Consider the following 20,779-nt stretch of genomic DNA (forward strand, 5'->3'; position numbering starts at 1 on the left):
TGCATTGCAACCTTTCTTGAATGGTACGATTCACCTTTTTTGCAACTGGATTTAGCTCTGGAGTACAAGGGGATGTGAGCTCCCTCTTAATCCCACATGTATCACAGAAATGTTGAAAGTCATGAGAGAGATACTCTCCACCATTGTTAGTCCATAGGCATTTAAGCATTCTACCTGACTGATTCTCAACCAAGGCCAGCCATTTCTGAAATACCTGGAACACATCACATCATTCTTTTGAGCTATAGCATAAGCCCACACTTTCCTAGTTGCATCATCAATGAATGTCACATAGTATTCAGCCCCGCCTACTGACCGTGTAGGCATGGGACCACATACGTCTGAATGCACCAAATCAAGCTTTTCAAACTCTTTCTTTCCCCTTCTTTTATGGGCTAATTTAGTCTGCTTCCCATAGAGACAGTGCTCATAAAATTCAAAATCAGAGAAACTCAAATGCGGTACATAACCCAAACGGCATAAGAGTTTCATTCCATTCTGGCTCATGTGCCCCAACCTGCAATGCCACAAAGAAGTGCTTGGATGCTCGATTATTGCAACAACATGATCAAATACCCCTGATAAATGTAAGGGATACAAAGTCCCACACTTGGCACCCCTGGCCAAAAGCATAGAGCCCTTCTGAATTTTCCAACTCTGAAAGCCAAAAGTGGTGTGAAAACCAGCATCATCTAGCTGACCCACTGAAATAAGACTCTTGGTCAACTTAGGCACATATCTCACATGTTTCAAAATAAATGCAGACCCATTTGCAAAAGAAAACTTTATGTCACCTGCTCCGACTATGTCACATGCATAGTCATTTCCAAGATGCACACAACTTGTCTTTCCACTGTCATAAGTGGAGAACCATTCCCTATGGGGAGTAACATGGAATGAAGCACCAGAATCCAAAATCCAATCTTGGGAATATGCATCTTCTGAAGTGGTAAGCAACTCTACAGATAAACTAGACATGAAGAGAACGTCATTGTCACTATCATGTGTGACTGCATTGATCTCCTCGATCTTCACTTTTCCTTTGTCCTCCCTTGGACTCTCTTCCTTTTGATTTGCACCCCAATTTGCATTCTTTTTCTTATCCTTTTGCTCTCTTTTCAGCTTCTCTTTTCAGCTTGTAGCAATCCTTTTTCATATGGCCCTTCTTGCCATAGTGGTAACACTCAATGTTCCATGCCCTGGATTTGCTATGAGACTTTCCTCTTTCTTGGGACTTCCCCCTGAACTGTGATTTGGCCCTTTGCACATTTAAGGCTGCATCTTGCTTGTAGCTGTCCATAGGCTTCTGTCTAATCTCCTCGGCCAACAAGCTACCCGTAACATCATCAAATTTCAGTACTCCACCAGGTGCAGAGTTACTGACAGCTGTACGAAAGGTATCCCATGAGGATGGCAATGAACATAAGAGAAATATTGCCTTAGTCTCCGCATCAAAATTCATCCTTTGAGCCTAAAGCTGGCTGAAAATAATATTGAATTCATTCAAGTGAGAAGCAATGGAGACCCCTTCCTTCATCTGTAGCTCAAACAACCTCTTCATGAGGTAAACTTTATTAGAGGCAGTCTCCTTCTCATAAGTGGCACACAGTTTCTTCCACAAATCTTCCGTAGTTTGCTCATTTACTACTGTGAAATAAACTGACTCTGCAAGATGAAGTCTAATAGTAGACTTTGCTTATGCATCCAACTCATTCCAATCATCCTCAGACATATTTGTAGGCTTAGCTTCAATCCCTGCCAAGGGTTTAATCTGCTTCTTTTGAATAAGCACATCCCTTATCTGTTCCTTCCACAAAGAAAAGTTTGTCCCATCAAAATTTTTAATGTTGAAAAACTCCTTTTCAAACATGGAAGAGGATGCCATAATGCAAATAAAGCAAAATCCCAAATGCTAGTGCCTATAAGAGAGAATCACACCAAATACCAGGTGCACCCAAATGTGTATGCCACAATAGAGTGAAATATCACCAAAACTCATGTCTCAAAGCATCTGACTCATGTGCATATACTATGCATCCATATGAGCAAATCTAGCCCAAAAGAAAATGCTAACTGCAATGGCAATCCAAAATGCCAATAAGTGCCAAATGACTCAAGCATAAACACCATCCACTGGCATATGCATTAATAATATCTCATCCAAGAGAGCATAGCACTATCAGTGCATCACTTGCAATGTGTCAAAGCTGTCCCTCAGCATAAAATAGCATCCATGTGCAAAGCGTCCATAAAAAATAGCATTCCACAAGGCAATTTGGGCATATCAGCGCATCCAATAAGGACCACAATGCATCCAAATGGCCTATAAATCATCCACTGCAACCCAATGCACACCACGAATGAGCGCACACCGCTCAAACTGTAACTAGAGTGATCTGCATAAGGTATGCTCAAGAAATCATGGTCCCACGGTAATGATCGCTACCGAAAATAGAACTTGAGATGCCTTAAAACATGGACACCATTGCATAATCGGACTCAGCAAGAAAATATGCAAATATCTCTCTTCTGCCGGAACTCCAAAATCCCAACCGATGAGTGAGAAATGGGAGTCAACACTTATCCACTGCCATGTGGCATAAATCTAAGGTTTCAAAACCTTAGAATGAAAAATGCATAATAGAGAGACGAAATCGAATACACAGAGATCTATAACTCTGAAAATCCTCCACCGAATCGCGTAAGAACTGACAGGTAGGGGTTTTTGGGCGTTCGGAACGCAATGGGATAGACGGTTTTGGAAACCGTGGTCTCAATCACTGGGTCCAACACACGGACTAAAAAACGTTTTTAAAAACAGAGCTATTTGTAAACTCCACCGGAGTGCGAATGATGAGCAACATAGAAGTTTTAGGACCTCCTGAGTCCACTGGAACTAACAAATCTGCAAATGGTTGCTCCAAACTTGAGTTCTAACACCCGGGCAGAAAAATGTAGAAACTGACACAATGAGTCAGAAATCCAATGAAATGATCCCAGATTCAAGAATGAAGGTGTTCCCAAGCTCCTGAAGTGAAGTGGACACCAAAAGCAAGCAATAATTGCCTCTACAAGGCAATATGGAGTCTCTGTCATCGAACGGAACAGGGAAAAGCTCAAAAAACGACTTTTTTCTTTGAAAACATTTAACAGGCTCTCAAAACCACTTCGCAAAACCAAAGTGACTTTTCCAAAGGTTCCTCCAAGGTCTCTATACACTCGGATACAAGTAAAGTCACCCACAAAGCTTCCCACAGAGCTTCTCCTTCCTCCCACACAACTGTTGAGCTTCAAGCATTCATGCACGCTCAGCTAGATCACTTGGGCTCTGATACCAGTTGAGAATGCTCTCAATGGAAGCAAGAACGGAAGAGGGAGAGAGAGAAACAGAGAGCCACACAAGTTTTGGTGGGTGCAGAACCACCCTAATCTTCTTTTTCATTCATTTATATATGTGTTTGAGTATTGTACATAACTGGGGTAAAGGCATAGTGACCTTTAACCCCCACAGCTACTGCAAATCAATGTTGAGGGGGAGAGATGAGATGTAAGGGGTTGCAATTGAATTTAGCAAATGATGAGATCTGAGGGGTGTGGTAAAGGAAGGAGGGTGAGGGAAAAAGCAGTGAGGCAGTTGGTAGGGTAGGTAGCTTTGGGAGCTGAAATTTTAATTGCTAGCATGGCACAATATATTTTTGAATTTGCCACATGTGTAGATCCTAGAGAGAGGTGTAGGATGTGGCGAGAGGGGGTGGAGAGAGAGGGAGGTATGTAGGGGATGTCAAGGGAGGGTGGGAGAGAGATGGAAGTATGTAGAGAGAATAGGTTGGAGAGGGATGGAGTGGAGAGAGGTGCAGGGATGTAGAGAGAGGCAATGGAGAGAAATGGAGATGTGGAGGGATGTGGAGGGAGAGGGTGGAGAGAGAGGGAGATATGTAGAGAAAGGGGGGGGAGAGGGATAGAGTGGGGAGAGGAGGGATGTAGAGGGAGTGGGTGGAGAGAGAGAAGCATGTACAAAGAGGGGGTGGAGAGGGATGCAATGGAGAGAGATGGAGGGATGAAGAGGGAGGGGGTGGAGAGAGAGAGGGAGGCATGTAGAGAGAGGGCATGGAGAGGAATGGAGTGGAGAGAGGTGGAGGGATGTAGATAGCAGGTAGAGAGAGAGAGAGAGTGTGTCATGGTGGCAGATCAATCCACATGGAAGAGGCGTGGATTGATGTGAGGGCGAGAGTTGATCGTGAGGTAGAACAAGATGATGTTCATCTACTTGTATTGCATGGGGGGTGATGGGTGGAACTGGAGTACCTACTACATGCATTAGTTGCCCATGCAAAGGTTGTGCAGCAAGCAATGACACAAAGAGTTCTGCTCCTTCCATTGGCTCTTTGGACCTCTTTGGTCTTCTCTCTCTTTGTACAGTCTTCGTTCACCCTCCGTACATCTTCCATCCAGCCTCCGTATGCCTAACAAGTCATAGCAACAGGCAGTAGCTCCCTAGCTGGGCTGAAACCCCAGCATAGCTACGGGGTTAGTTCATCCAGTGGGCAATAGCAAGCATGGCCACCAAGGAATGGCCGAGCCCCTCCTCAAAATCCCCCCAAACCCCAATAGCCCGATCGAACACGGCCCAATATGCCATAGTTCCAATGATGACACCCTCTCCGTATGCACAGACCTGATATGCCACAACCAAAAGACCCTCTCCATATGCGCACACATACCTACGAGAAGGTCTAGACCGATCCATAATTGGGTACGATGAGCAAAAATTTTATCTACAATAGCAGGTAGCAGAGTTAAAGATAAAACTGACAAATGAGTTAGCTAGAATTCAAGTTTCCTGAAGGACCTGGTAAGCATGCATTGGTTGTGGATGATATATGTCCATCTTTGTAGTCCTTTGCCAAGTGTTCATATTGTCATGAGTGGTCTTCCATATTGTGGTGAAGTCAAGTGAGCATTCATGTACGGGTTGGGGTTGATTTATGTGTGGTCACATGTGGGTATGCATGCATTAAATGCCTTGCTTGAAGGTTATGTGGAAAGGGTGGTTCCTAAGGTTGGGATTTAGGGATTAAATGCCTTGGTCTAAGTTTTGGGGGAAAGAAAAGGAGAGTGGTAAATTCTATGTGGTGGGGTGGCTGGAAATTTGGAAGGTTAGCATGTGCATGCGAGGTGCCTACATGATGAATATTTGTATGCTTTTGGAGAGAGAGCTGGCATGAATCACATGGAGATGGCGAGCTGCTAGAAATTTGCAAAGAGAGCACGCTGGAATTGGAGGCACAGTTTGACACAGAGAAGTGGATAGGGTTCTGGGAATTGAAAATTTCAGAATGGGAGAGTGTCCTAAAGGAATTGGATTCCCCTTCAATAGCTCATGTTGGTTTGCTGATCTAAATAAAGAAAAGTTGAATAGTTTGAATCTGAAATTGATGATTCCATTGTGGGGAAGTCCTAAAGGAATTGGACGTTTCCTCAAAGGATCATGAAGGATTGTCGTTTTGCTAATGATTAATGCAAATTAATGCAATTCGTTAACTTTTATGGATCATAAGGAGAAGCTTGCCTTTGACTTGTTCGGTTGGTTGGCCTATGGGCAAAAATAAAGGGATTTTGTTTCTTTAATGTCGCATGTACGTGGATGGCCTAGCGATACAAATGTTGTTTGCACCAATCTTCTTGACGTGGAGATAGAAGAGTATGGTTCTAGTGATGTGACTGGTTGATCTCCTATGGCTTTATGATATTCATGTGGTTGATCATTTGCTGAACTGATGTTGGGAGCACATCGTTGACGTCTGAGCCACTTAAGATGGAGTTTGCCTCAAATTATGCGCAGCCTAATTGGTGATGGAAAGATGATTGTGAAATTGTTTGTGATTAATTCTTGAGCAAACCCGAGGATAAGTCTTCTTGTGAGCTATGGATATGTAGCTTTATGTGGTTGGTGAGAACTGGCAGAAGTGTTTGTGACAGTTATTCTAATCTAAAATCATCCTCGTCTTCAGCATTATGAACCAGAGATCTATTGTGTGTTTGTGTGTTTATTTTCAAACAGTTTTGTGGAGTTGTCCTTGAGTCTTATGATAAGATACGTGCTCTGGGTAGATGTGCATATGCTCCTTTCCTATTGAGCTCCACGCTGCTACTGATTCTGCTGGTGTCCCGGTTGCATCTTCAACTAAGAATTGGTAATCAAATATTTTCTAGGATTTTTCCCTTTTTTTGCTTATCAATAGACACCAAACTCTGGCACTCCTATGCACATGTGCTATATGATGTCCCCAACCAGCGATTACTTAATCTCTCAGCACCGCGCACACTTTTCACAGCCTATGGTGTCAAACATGCAGCCCTGAAGCCTCACATCGGCCGAATGTGAGGTCCTACACATAGAGTTCATTGGATATAGAATAAATAGTTTGGCCATGGTCTTAGCAAAGATTTTTAAAACGAAGAGGTTTGCATCAGTTTCCCTCACACCTAGACCCTTAACACCATCACTCCCATTCACAAGGTAGGAGATCCCATGGGCACAAAAAAATATAGGGCCATAATGATTGGACATGTCATGTCCAAGATCTATGCATCAGTGCTCGATTAGTCGGTTTGCAAAGCTTCCTTAAAGCAATAGCCCAACCTAGTCAGCCTAGTAAGACAGCAGCAGTATAATCAACGACGAGTAGGCAATGAGCAATTTGAAGTAGGCACGGGCCTAGGTAGAGAAGTGAGGGGACAAATGGGTTATAGATAATGTGCATGCTGGTGTGGAGTAGTTGATGGGATGCTTTTCTAGACCAAGGTGAAGTCTTTGAAGAAGCCTGTTGTAATTATATGATGACGGATTTTCCTATAATTTTCCTACAATTTTGAAATCTGGAAGCTTACCAAAAGTTGTGAGCTTACAAAAAGCTCACCTTGCTTAAGGATTTTCCTATAATTCTACAATTTGAAAGCTCACCAAAAGTTATGAGCTTACAAAAAGCTCACAAAAAAAGCAAACTCAAAAAAGTGTATACAAGGGAATGGTGGGCAGAGACAAACTAATAAAACATATCCAATTAGATGATGGGAGGTAGAATATGAGTCAACAAATATATCACCCAAATTGATCCAGTTTCAATTGGGATTGTTTTGCTCAGCCTCAAGGTCTAGGATCAACCATGGTAAAACAATGATTTTTTGGACCAAAAAAAAAACCCTTGAGCTATTGTTGAACAAGGGATGTAGAGTCATCAAAGAATGAGAAATGCAATGTCTGGAATTATTTTGCTCAGCCTCAAGGTCTAGGATCAACCATGGTAAAACAAGGATTTTTGGGACCAAAAAAAAAACTCTTGAATTGTTGGTGAGCAAGGGATGTAGAGTCATTAAAGAATGAAAAATATCCAAATTTTTGGGAATTTTGATGAGCTTTCATTGCTCAACTGGAGATAAATATACTCCAAATATTCTTAGCAAATATGTATGCAAGATAGCCTAATGCATAAGGACATCATCTTGTTATTTTAGCTATGAAGACCACCTTTGTTGGGTTGTGATTCTTAACATCTCACATGTATGGTTGTATAACCAATAATCATTTATAATCGAGATTATCAAAGACTCTATGATGTGATTGATAACTGAATATATGCAGAGTTTGTAGTCTTTACTGTCTCTACTTTAAAATTCATATTTTGTATTTCTAAATATGATTAAGTTTTATGTTTCATGCATCAATTTGAAGAAATTTGCAATATCTATTCAATGGGTTTAGTCACCAATTTTTTATTCTAAATTTTGAATCATGTTTATTAGGCATATTACATATTCCAAAATGTACCTCTGGTCTACATGTTTTGAAATCTTTAACCCCATCAACACTAGAAATCTTCTGAACTTAAAGGCTCAATTAAGTCATTAGATCAAACGCTGTGGAAGACTAGTTACATGGATGAAAGAAGATGATTGAGTGCACATAGTAACAATGAGATGTTGCAGTCCATAGGCTATGCAAAATGGAGCTGATATTTACTCGCATGAATATGATGATTGTTACCCATGAATATTCACATTCAGCACATTTGGTGATACATTCATCAACTTGAAGGATTGTTATTTTTTGTTTGGTGATCAAAAACTAGTTTTTTATTTCAACAGCCAAACCACCCCAGTCTAGAATTTCAAAATGACGCAAGTACCCAAGGGTTTTGGTGCTTGAAACTGATGATGTTTTTGATCTCCCTTGTCTAAAGACCAATTAGAAGAGGTGTGTTGGTATGGAAAGTGAGATGCAAAAGATTGCATGTCAGATGGATATGAGGGGCAGGGGTTTGGATCCTATTACACATGATGTCAAACTTGACTCAAGCAAGAGCAGATCAGACACCAATAGAGCCCTCCAATACCCATAGTAGATATCAGAATCCATGCTGATGAACTATCACACATGGATGAAGAAGTACAGATGGCTACCCAAAATGTTGATGAAGTTCTATAGATGGCTACTCCAAGGGTTCAATTGAAAGAACCTAGTAGATATCCAGCCAACCTAGATTTTATAGCTAGATTTTGCAACCATCATCGAGACTATCACATTGGTCAGATGGGGGTCCAAATTTCAGAGCCTAGTTGATAGCAAACCCAAATTTTGCAGCCATCATTGGAACTATCACATTGGTGAGATGGAGGTCTAAGCATTGTCTACAATTTGACCCTCTCTAAATAGGGTGATCCAGACCAATGGAATTACCACCTAACATTCCAGAATTGGAGGTCTAAGCATTGTCTACAATTTGGCCCTCTGTAGATAGGGTGATCCAGACCAATGGAATTACCACCTAATATTCAAAAATTGGAGGACGACGACATCATCGAATGGGGATGAAAGGTATGATCTCAAAGAAGTATCAAAAGTAGATCTACAAACACCATCTAATGATGCCAAAATAGTTTTGGCATCATTGGATGGGGATGAAAGGTATGATCTCAAAGTAGTATCAAAAGTAGATCTACAAACACCATCTAAATTATGAAGAAGATGAACAACAAGTGCAGGTAATTCCCCCTCTAAGTACTCAACAATAGAAATAGCAACAATCATAACCACAAGTGATTCAACCTATAGGTCTGCAGCTAACAAAATCTAGTGACTCTACTAGTAATGCAACAACCACCACCTGTGCCACCACTAGGTGCCCCACCCATAGTACCTCCAGTAGGTTCTCCCCCAAAAAATATAAATCCAAAATGCAATGATTTTGAAGTGAAAAGCTGCAAATTTCAAAGGTCACAAAAAAGAAGACCCGAACATCCATGTCACACAATTTGAAATATACTAGGAAGCAAGAAGCTTCAAGATGATGTTTGGTAATGTGGAGAAGAGGGAGCAATTTGTGGATATGGTTTAGACTATATTGTGTGGCACTCTTATTACCTTTTTTTTTGAAAGAAAGACCTTAAACAGTGTTAGGCAAAAGCTGAGGGAATCGAGATTTAAAATTTGTTGGTAGAGGATTATGCCCAAAAGTTCCATAACTTAAACGCAAGATTGGATCTCAAGAAACGACAAACCAATGGAATGCTCACTAAATACTTCTAGAAGGGAGTTCAAGGAGAGATTCACAGTGCAATTGGACGATTAGAGCATGTACATGAGGGTTTAATGCACTCATTGACTCGGTGAAAATAGCCAAAAGAAGATGTAGCATGGCAAAAAGAAATTAAAGAAGGATGACTCATATTTGGATAGTGAATTGGATTCTAATTCAAAGGAGTTATATTTTTATTTGAAGGAGATTCAAAGCCTAATATAGAGATGTAAAATGGTGAGTCTAGTTACAATGATAAAAAGCGTAAGAAAAAGAAAAAGAAAAAGAAGCAACAGAAGAAGTCAAAAACAAAGTCAAAGAAGTCCAAAGAGGATAAACACAAATAGAAGAAAGCAACCACAACATTGGAACCTCCTTTGGATCCAAATACTGAGAGTGCCAAGGAGTCAATGTGATGATGATGACAAGAAGCATAAGAAAAAGGAAAAGAAGTAGTAGAAGAAGTCAAAAATAGAGTCAAAAAGGGTAAACGCAAACAGAAGAAAGAAACCACATTATCAAAAGTGGAGAAACATATAGAATAAAAGTTGAAGAATTTGGTTGTCACCAAGGCAATCCAAAGTTTGAATGCTAGAATTTTCAAAAGAATCATCCCATGGAGTTATGTTGGTACAATCCCAATGCAAGAATGAATCTGGGGTAACAATTAGCATGAACTCCAAATATTGGTGCAAACCAGATGCGTTGGATCCAAATGCGGTCCGTCAAGCACCTGAACAAAGGAATAACTTGAATTGGGAAAAAAATAATTGGGAACTAGCAAAGGAATACATGGTGTAAGAATTCAAGAGTAGACAAAGATTGAACTTATTGGTTTGGTAAATGAACATTGCACATAATCAAATTTCCCTCTATGGGTCAAGAACAAACAAGAGAAAAGAATTTTGCACAGGAAAAAATTGTTCACTACAGGTCAAGAACAAACAAGAGAGAGGAATTTTGATAGTTTGGTATGGCAGTAAAGGTTGAGAGACATGGACCATCAACTCAAGACCAACAACCCCTAGTGCAAGCAAATGCCGTAACCTTTCACGAGCTACCACTTACATTCGATAAGAAGACTTTTGTTAATCTAAGTAACACTTAAATTGATCTCCATGATCATGCAATTGCTCAGGTTGCATGTAGATAGAGGGAGTCTAGGAGGATCCAAACAAAGGCTAATTTCTTGCAATTAGTCGATCCACAAGTCCAGTTTGAGAATCCAGACTACCAAAGCCAATTATAAAGGACAAACAACTGTGATGGAAAGATCAATAAGAAGTAGGAATGGCTTTACCGAAGGAGATCCAAAAGTAGTAGGGGAAAGATAAGACCAATGTGGTTGGCAACTTGTAATGGCATCTATGCACAATGGGACGGACACATACCAATAACACAAGTAATCTAATGTCAAAAAATCCAGTCCAAAGAAATTCGAGGAATGTAATTTGGAGGTAAGTTCTCTGCATCAGAAAATTTGTTTAGTAATCTATTGAAAGCCTTGAAGCAAGCACATATTCAGATAACACTAGATCATCTATCACGTATGGTACCAAGGTTTGGGAAAACTTAATAGAGTTGTGTTCATTAGAAAATGATCTGAACATTGTGGATAAATCCATTCAAGAGGTACGACAGCCACCAAACAACCTATCAGCTTTTCAAGCAAAATGAGAGGACATGGATTATAAGGCTATCCCTTTGAAGGTGCAATGCAGTGGAGCTACCCGAGACATTACTCGATGGTTGATCCAAAGTAACATCTTATGTATCTCATGCACAAGCATATGGGTCTGTCAAATTTGGATGTAGCTTTTTTCCTCATGACAATGCAGATCAACACAGTCCAGTTCACAAGGCATCATACCAAAACAGCAAATTAAGATTTAAGGCTTGATCTTTCATGTTAATTTTGTCATCTTGAAAATGAAGGAAGGAGACACACCATATCCAATGCCTCAGGAAGGCTAAGGTTCAAAGTCGCACGTATCAAATAGGATTAAGGTGCATCCAAGCTTATTCTTTGGAGTGGAAAGATGAAATTGGAAAAGATAGCAAAGGTGGTGCTAAAGAAGGAAATTTACTCATTGATGGCTCAAGGGTAAACACGGTGTTAGACTTGATGATGATGAGAAAGAAAAAATTATAGATGCCAATCCAAATATCTATTGCTATTTTCACACTCAAGTTTAATCAGAAATTATAGAAGCTAGGAAAACATGTGATGGAGTCAGAAGTAGAATCCAATACCGAGGAAGTTTCTCATCAACAAGAGTGGAATCAGGGTGCCATTACAAGAGCCAATGTAGCGTACAAAGAACAAATGCAAAGAACGTCATGAATCAAAGAAGATGATCTTAAATATCTCAATTTGGGTATAAAGGAGAATACCAACACCATAAAAATCAATGTTCATATGGAAGACCAATTGTAAAATAACTTGCTAACATTGCTTAAAGAGTGCAATGATAATTTTTTCTTGGGAATACACAGACATGAAAAAAATTTATCCAAATGTGTGTGCACCGTATCGACTTAAAGAAGGATGTGGTTCCTATAGTCTAGCGACAGTACAAGATGAATTCAAATTTTACTAAGCAAGTAAGCAAGAAATCAATGGGCTATTAGAGGTTGGTTTCATTTATCCTCTTGAAAAAGTGACATGGATTTTGCGCATTGTAATAGTCCCAAAGATGAATGGAAAGCTTCAAATCTGTGTAGATTACAAGAACCTTAATGCAGCTACAATTACAACTCTGTTTCCACCACCCTTTTGCAATATGTTGCTTGATGTTGTCAATTGGACTGCACATGAAGTATACAATTTTTTGGATAGATTTTGTGGATACAATCATATCTAATGGCAAAAGAAGATAATGAAAAAAAATTATTTGTGACGAAATGGGCCAGTCCTGTGATGGGTTTTGGTCTGAAGAACACACCTCCAACATTTCAGAGTTGGATATGAAAATTGTTTGCTACATTGATCAACTCCAACTTTGTTAAGGGTAGGTCTTCAAGATTAATCTTGAATTCAAGAAAATTTGCATACGCGATATGTATAAGTGTTCAAGTTGATGTGGTTCATTGGGCAGATGAGGTGGCATAAAAAGTTTCTCATGTACTTGTCATATGTTTGCCAAACACTCACAAAACTTCCAAAACATGATTTTCTATATGTTTGGGGGGAACTTCAAGAAAGATGTTCTCTCTCAAGGAGCTGCTAGTCATGGACCGGGTTTTTTAACTCTTGAGCTACCTGTTGCACTTTAGTTAGTATCACAGTTGTTTGACTTACCCTTAATTCCTAGTCCTCCAATTAAAGCTTCAGCTCGTTGTCTCGATGAGTTAATGATTTCAGGAGTTTGGAAAGCCATTTCATACAAAAGTTTATTTCATGATCAAACATTGCAGGAAGGCAAATTGTCACAATCATTTTCCTTAGTTTTTGAAAAGGGTGTTAATGCTGATGAAATATGATTATATAGAGAAAGACAATTGTTCATTCCTGTATTTTCTAGAGCAGAGGGAAAAGTGGAATGGGCAAGTGTAAAATCATGGGTGAAATTCTATGTAGACAAAAAAGACAAAGTGGATATATACATATCTATTCAATGAATCACCGACCTGACCCCCTAAGACCCTCGCGGACCCAATGCTTACTAGCACAACACTTACCATTCCAAGATGAGGTCTATTATATTTGTTCGGTTTTCTTTAGTGCATATTATCAATCAACCAAAAAAAGGATTGATAATTTAGGAGGATCAAGATGTTGAAGAGAAAGCAAGAAAGTAAAAGGGGTATTAATGCACCATTGGTACCGATGGAAAGAGAGACACGCTCGACCAATTCTACCCCCAAAAAGAGAATTCATATAAGGCTAAGAAGAGGAGCTTCTTATAAAGCTATAGACGAGATTCCTCTAAAGCAAGTGTACAAGAGAATCAGAGGTGTAGGTTACTAGAAAGTTAGAAATTCCAATTGAAACAAAAGTTGACTTGGTAATTTACATAGATCTTATGCCTAGCTCGAAGAATTGCAACTAGAACAAAAACATGCAGTGGACATAAAGACAGAGAAACTTGAAATAGAGTAGGTCAAAATAGACCATATCTCACAATCATAGGAAACTAAGGACATTTCTTTCTTAGATGCTACTAGATCTATTCGACTACTCAAGAGGTTACTACAATTGGACATGTCATGCCTTTCTAGTATATGCATATCTATATGGGTTTTCTTGGATATCAAAATAAAGTTTTTTATGTGCATCATCTTGAAGAGGTTCATTAGGGTGCTTGCAAGCTTGCTTTGCAGAAGTGTTTCTCAAGGTTGGATGCCATGGGAAAGCCAATATTCACCAAAAATTTCATGGATGATGATTGGTTATACTAGTCTTGGGAGCAAGTTACCATGCTCTTTTGAGTTTTTGCTCACGAGTTCATTTATGCCCATTTTCAAGTGATCAACTACATCCCTTAGGAAAGGTACACTGCCAAATTTTTGATGTTTTGCATGCGGATAGAATGACAAGCTAGATATTGTACTATTGTACAAATTTCTTTGTTGAAACATTAGCATAAACCCCAATAATAATACAACGCTGCAAACCGAAAACTAAACTAAGAGTCGAAAATAGCAAATTCTAAAACAATTGACTTCACACCCCACAAAATGATTAGGAGGGAGGAGTAAAACTCGTGGAATAAAACTATATATTATCTCAAACTAGAACTCTGCACTCAATCCTACTTCACTTGTTGAGTGATACAACAAGTCATTTTCGCACACACTCCCACAAGCATTGATTTTTTAAAGAATTTAGCCCTTCATCGCTTTCTTGTGGCTCCCCTTAGCTCTTGGTTGCATCAAACACTATCAAACCTTATCCGAAAAGTATGGGCAACTTCTCTTTTAGCCTCATCAAAAGCCAAGCATGCACATGCTTGCATGACCACGTGATTAGCTTGCCCCACACTTTTCCAACCTAATACCCTTATATCTATCCTAGCATACTAAGGTCTATTAATCCATAATCTAATTCCTCCATCAAACTTCACCTTTCTTGCTGAACTTATACAGGAATTTAGAATCGCGCACGAGGAAAGTTGTGCAGTACTAGTGATTTAGTTAATGATTAGTTATAACTCTCATGCAAGAATTGGCAATTTGGTCAACTATAGCTCTCATACAAGAATCATTTCAAAAGAGCACCACGCTTATGACATAACCATACCTTAATCAAACAAAAATTAAATTATTACAAATCTTCACCTTAAGAATTAGGATGGTCAACACATGACTCTAATAGCACCAATTCCTTGGATGGGAAAAGTTAGAGCTTTGATGCCACTACGATTGTACAATCGAGTACATGGCCTTATTTTACTCAAAGGAAAGAATCTCCATCCCATTACATCTAATATTTTTCTCCTATATGCTTGTGTTTTAAAAGTGCTTCACTTTTTGAAGGTGTATATACATGTAAGTGTCTAATAAATCCAAGTCTTGAGTTATCAAGAGACTCAAAAACAAAATTTTTCTTACTAAGGTTGTGAGATTTGACCTTGAACAAGGTGGATATAGCTTAGACCCTTTGCATGCCTATGAGCCCATCAAGATGGGATATAGTTCTTGTTTGTACAAGCTTGTGGAAAGACCTAAGAGAACCACCCCACTACAAAGTTTGGGAGGCCTAGTCACACCACAAGTTCAAGAAATCCTAAAGTTTTTAACAAGCAATGATCCGACCAACAACAAAAAGTTAGGGACATAAAACAAAACATGCATTGATACCAATGATAGTGATTAATCCCAGAAGACTAAGGACAATCATCCACATTGCATGGCTCACCTTTAGAGTATCCTACGTAATAATTATCATTCTCTAGAGCTTGGCTGATAGCATAGTAAGCATTTCAACATACAAAAACTACAACCTACATTTTTAGTTAGATTAACTAGATCATCCCATTATTGAGCCTTGAGGCATATTGAACCTTGACTTTATAAGAGTAGATGAAGCTCTAAAGTGTATTGATGCATACGTAGCTTTCTGAATCGTACTTTTCTTGCTTTCAAAATGAATCTTAGACCTTTGCTTAAATCACAAGGCATTACCATGTTATGGGACTAGAGAACCATGAGCATGAAACTAGACCTTTGGTTCTACCAAATCATCAATTGTTCGTACACACACACATATGTCGGTCTATATCATGTTTGGCCTCGCATTACGAGGCTTTTTACTGTCCTTTTTCAAGCTCTATAATATAATTGACTTAGCCATGCAAATGCCCATGCATGTGCACATGCACGTGCAAGTACTTTTGATTTTTTTTGTGTGTGTGTGTGTGTGTGTGTGGCACTGTACGCGTGAGTGTGCACGCATGCGTGCATGTGTTTGCTGCGCATGTCTTGACTCATAAGTTAATCTTGCACCATGACGTTGACTAAATATTCCTTCCAAAATGTACTCATGTTTCTGTCATACAAAATCGAAGTTTCAAGATGTTGCATTTGCCAAAGGACACATACTCGGGCAAAGTACATACACACCCTCTTGCACGTCAATGCACGATTCATGGCTGGTGAAAAGACAAATATTTCCTTTTTAATATTCCAATAACTTGCAAGTTCTTTTATTTAGCATTTACTTGATTTTTCTGAATCATGTGTGTTGAAGGTCGTGCAAAAGTTCTCAATTCAGGTCTGTAAATTATTCCATTTTCACAAGTCGCACAAGACGCACATATCCTCCCTTATCCTCACTACAACTATCATGGACAAGCTGAAAACAACTCCAAAACCTTCTACCAACATTGTGCCCTTTTAAAAGCTTCAAAGAGATTGAGAATTAAAATCCATTCGGTCTTCCATTCCTATGTAACAAGTTACTTAAATGCATCCTTCTTATCCTACTCTAACCAGTTATATTCAGTTAAGATTGAAAATATCCCTTCTAAAACGAAAGCACCTCTATTTGTGTGCTCTACACGGATAGATCCTTTATTGAAATACTACAGTAGGTCATAAATCCTTGCGCGACTTTGGTCACACTAGTTCTATTTCTACTCAAAAGTCATTTTTCATCATCCAGATGTGACATCAATTTTGCAAGCTTAATCATTGAGCAACCTACCAGAGCTGCGATTGGTTCTGATATTCAGCTACAAGATTGAAAATATCCCTTCTAAAAGGAAAGCACCTCTATTTGTGTGCTCTACACGGATAGATCCTTTATTGAAACACTACTGGTCATAAATCCTTGCGCAACTTCAGTCTGAACAACTGCATAAGAAGTCACCATGATGGAGCAAAATATATCTGAAAGGATAATGACAACAAAGGAGATTTTACAAATAGACGACATTCTCAAGTGTAGCAGGAGTCGTGTGATATGGCAAGGCGCTGTGACCTAGCCTTGCATACTAATAGATAAGAATTCAATTGCTTTGGACAAAATGCTAATTCAGCTAACTGACAAAGTTCCATAGGGAAAGGGGCAGCCATGGTCAATAGATTACAAGAGTGCCTCCTAGGAAAATTACCTGGCAGAGGGAAATACAGCATATTTAACAGAAGTGTGTTGCACTTCACGTACATTGTCACAAGAAACAAGGTACCTTGGAATAGTCATAATCCTGATGTAAGGTGGCGGACGAGGGAGACTCCCAAAAAGTCCCTCCACACCCAATACCTACAGGACACATTTAATAATAAGTTGAAATCTGTGCGCTTCCTAAATATAATAGAGCCAGTGTGTGAGTGGTTGATAAGGTGATGTACAGTTAAAATAAAAGAACTTAAGGCATGAGCAAACCTCATCGTGATTTCCCCTCACTGCTTCTGCTACGGAAGGAGGACAACGAAAAGAAAGATCTTGGGGCTGAGATTCAACAACGGAAGAGGGCTTAGTGCAGACTACATTCAGACTTTTTGCGGAAGCAATAACTTCAACTTTCAAACCCCCCCTCGTCTTTTCTAAAAAACATTGTGCCCCAGGCTTGCAAGGTAAAGCATACACCAAAAAAACTAGAAGCAAAATTAAGCTATCCATCCTCCTCACTGCTGCAATACATTTCTTTTCCACCACTGTCTGTCTGAGAATCTGCAATATTCCAAATATCCATAATACATTAGAGAAATCTACCTTACTCAGATCTAAACGGGGCCAACATGCAAGCAGCCCAAACAAAAAAACCAACTTCGCATTTGTTCTTATACATTCAGAAAGGTGACCTATTGAAAACCTCAAGGTTTTGTCACAAACCTTAAGATGTTATAGCCCTGTTTATAGCATGGATCTCCGTCTGAAACATGCACTCAAGCACAGGTTAGCTAGGTCTATACCTGATAGTAGCCAAGATTGCATCCTCTGAGTACTCCATACCTGTAAAATACTCCAACAGTTAGCAAGGACCTCATAGGGGGAGCTGGCAAGCTCACCTCCCAACCATAAATCCATCTCCCACCGAGCCCGAGGCTAGGCCAGCACCAAGCCCACGTCCTCTCCCAAGCATCTGCATCCCGTACCATAGATACCACCACTTTTATAGGCCCCCCTTGGGCCTCAAACTGACCGACCAGGCATATTTCTGCCCACCGACCAGATTGCTCTTGTTCGCCGACCTGCTGCTGCTAACGTGGCAACCGACCTGCCGACATCATCGCTGACATGCCACTCTGCTGACATGGAGCCCTGCTGACTCACCTACTGTACCGTTTGTTGATCTGGTTGCTACTTGCGTGGCATTTCACATGATAACATAGTACAGTTTCAATCTCATGATAGTCACTCATAAGGTTGAAAACCATAAACTCCATCACGCATTGCAGGGACTAGCTACTATGACATCCCCACTAATGTCATCGGCACGCCCAATAGTGGGTGTACACCATAGTATAAAAATATGCTCTTACACATACAAATCCACACACCCACACATACTTGAGCATCCATTTATACAAAGTCTTCGTACTGAGTTTCTGTCTGCACTCCGGAGGTGAAGGGCAGACTTAGTCATGATGAAGGCTAGCACTAAAGGTCCAAGGAGAAGGCTAATCAAAAAGTAATGCAAAATCTCTTCATTCAAGCTACAAGCCTACTTGTGAAGTCTAGACGATTTCATTTTAGTCTCTTCCAAACGAGCATCTAAATCTAGTTGATAGGGTAACGCACCATTTAAGATAGAAAGAATTAACGCAATATGAGCACGCCGCAACATGGACGAAAACTTCACAAGGTGAAATTTGCATGTCCGCTAATACGGCAGAAACATATACCTATATGAATCCAGGAACATTACCAAACTCATCCTCTAAAAACTAGTGCAGTTTCAATCTCATGATAGTCACTCATAAGGTTGAAAATTATAAACTCCATTACTCATTGCAAGGACTAGCTACTATGACATCCCCACTAACGTCATCAGCACCCAACAATGGGTGTATACCATAACATAAAAATATACTCTCACACATACAAATCCACACACCCACACATACTTGAGCATCCATTTATACAAGTCTTCATACCAAGTTTCTGTCGCCACTCCGAAGGTGAAAGGCAGACTCAGTCATGACGAAGGCTAGCACTAAAGGAGAAGGCAAATCAAAAGTAGTCCAAAATCTCTTCATTCAAGCTACAAGCATGTTGTGAAGTCTAGCCGATATCATTTTAGTCTCTCTCAAACGAGCATCTAAATCTAGTTGATAGGGCAACACACCACTTAAGATAAAAAGAATTAACCCAATACGAGCAGGCCACAACATGGACGAAAACTTCACAAGGTGAAATTTGCATGTCCACTAATATGGCAGAAGCATATATATACCTAGATGAATCCAAGAACATTCTCAAACTCATCCTCTAAAAATACAACATAGTGCAGTTTCAATCTCATGATAGCCACTCATAAGGTTGAAAACCATAAACTCAAAGGTGTCTCCTTGTCTGCATCATAGTGGTCCTTCTGCCACTTGAGCCACCACGTGACCGCCTCGCATGCGAGGAGTAAGAATGCTGGGATGCACTGCTCGTTGTCCTTCATAGGCATTACTGAAAAATAACCTTCAAACTGATTGAGCCACGAAGTCAACACTATGGGTTCCTACTTATCATTCGTTTTTTGCTTCCCGAGCTGCCCTTTCAGCTTCTCGAGCTTCCTGATCGCATTCTTCTTTTGCTTCTCAAGCCTCTCGATCACGTTCTTCTTTTGCTTCCCGAGCCTCCCGAGCTAGCCATTCATGCTCTCAGGCAGCCTGAACAAATATGGAGAGAGGAGAGGAGGAGAGTAGAGATGAGGAGAGAGGGCGCAGCTAAAGAGCACACCACAAATGACTAACTGTACACTAGATTTAGTTGAAAATGTAGAATATATACAAACCGCTTTAGGGTTAGGGTTAGGGTTAGTGTTAGAGTTCGAGTTCGAGTTAGAGTTAGTGTTTCTAACCCTTACCTTTACAGCACTCTATTGGGTTAGTGCTATGCACATATCAAACGTATAATGTTGAGATGGTTCCTAAACACCTCCCGAGCTAGCCATTCATGCTCTCAGGCGGCCTGAACAAATATGGAGAGAGGAGAGGAGGAGAGTAGAGATGAGGAGAGAGGGCGCAGCTAAAGAGCACACCATAAATGACTAACTGTACACTAGATTTAGTTGAAAATGTAGAATATATACAAACCGGGTTAGGGTTAGGGTTAGTGTTAGAGTTAGAGTTCGAGTTAGAGTTAGTGTTTCTAACCCTTACCTTTACAGCACTCTATTGGGTTAGTGCTATGCACATATCAAACGTATAATGTTGAGATGGTTCCTAAACACCTTCCCTGAAGATCAACATCATGAAGTAGGCCTTCCCTCAAGATGATGATTCTGGAGAATCGAAGAAGGACTGAGCATTACATTCCATCACACCCCTTTAATGGGAATGTCCTTCCTCTGCATCAAACCAAAAGCTTCTTGGTGCTTCTCGAAAAGCTCTTTGCTAAGTGGTTTGGTAAAGATGTCTGCAACATTTTCTTTGCTATTACAATGCTGCAATGTGATGTTACCAAGTAACACTCTTTCTTTGATGAATTGCTCTCTGACATCAATGTGCTTTGTCCTAGAGTGATATACTGGATTCTTGGCCAATGCTTAAGCCGATTGATTATCACAATATATTGTTGTTGACCAATAGTCTTCTGAGTCATG

The 20,779-nt window shown here is 39.9% G+C and overlaps 1 protein-coding gene across 7 annotated transcripts in view; it reads right to left on the minus strand.

The window, feature by feature from the left end:
* Positions 1–16,459: 16,459 nt before the first annotated feature.
* The window catches only part of LOC147901554 (uncharacterized), a 35,238-nt gene continuing 30,918 nt past the window's right edge, over positions 16,460–20,779 (minus strand). For 2 of the 7 annotated variants that reach the window (XM_087374335.1, XM_087374337.1), the window contains exons 12-13: positions 17,404–17,469; positions 16,460–17,280 (exon numbers count right to left, since the gene is read on the minus strand). In XM_087374335.1, coding sequence (XP_087230461.1) covers positions 17,405–17,469 — 65 coding nt within the window. In that variant the 3' untranslated portion in view covers positions 16,460–17,280; position 17,404. The other 5 variants (XR_015540959.1, XR_015540958.1, XR_015540960.1 and 2 more) reach the window with 5 other exon arrangements.

The sequence above is a fragment of the Dipteris shenzhenensis genome, chromosome 5 (assembly GCF_047967505.1).
Source record: "Dipteris shenzhenensis isolate YYH24624 ecotype China chromosome 5, Dip_SZ_1.0, whole genome shotgun sequence".
NCBI lineage: Eukaryota > Viridiplantae > Streptophyta > Polypodiopsida > Gleicheniales > Dipteridaceae > Dipteris > Dipteris shenzhenensis.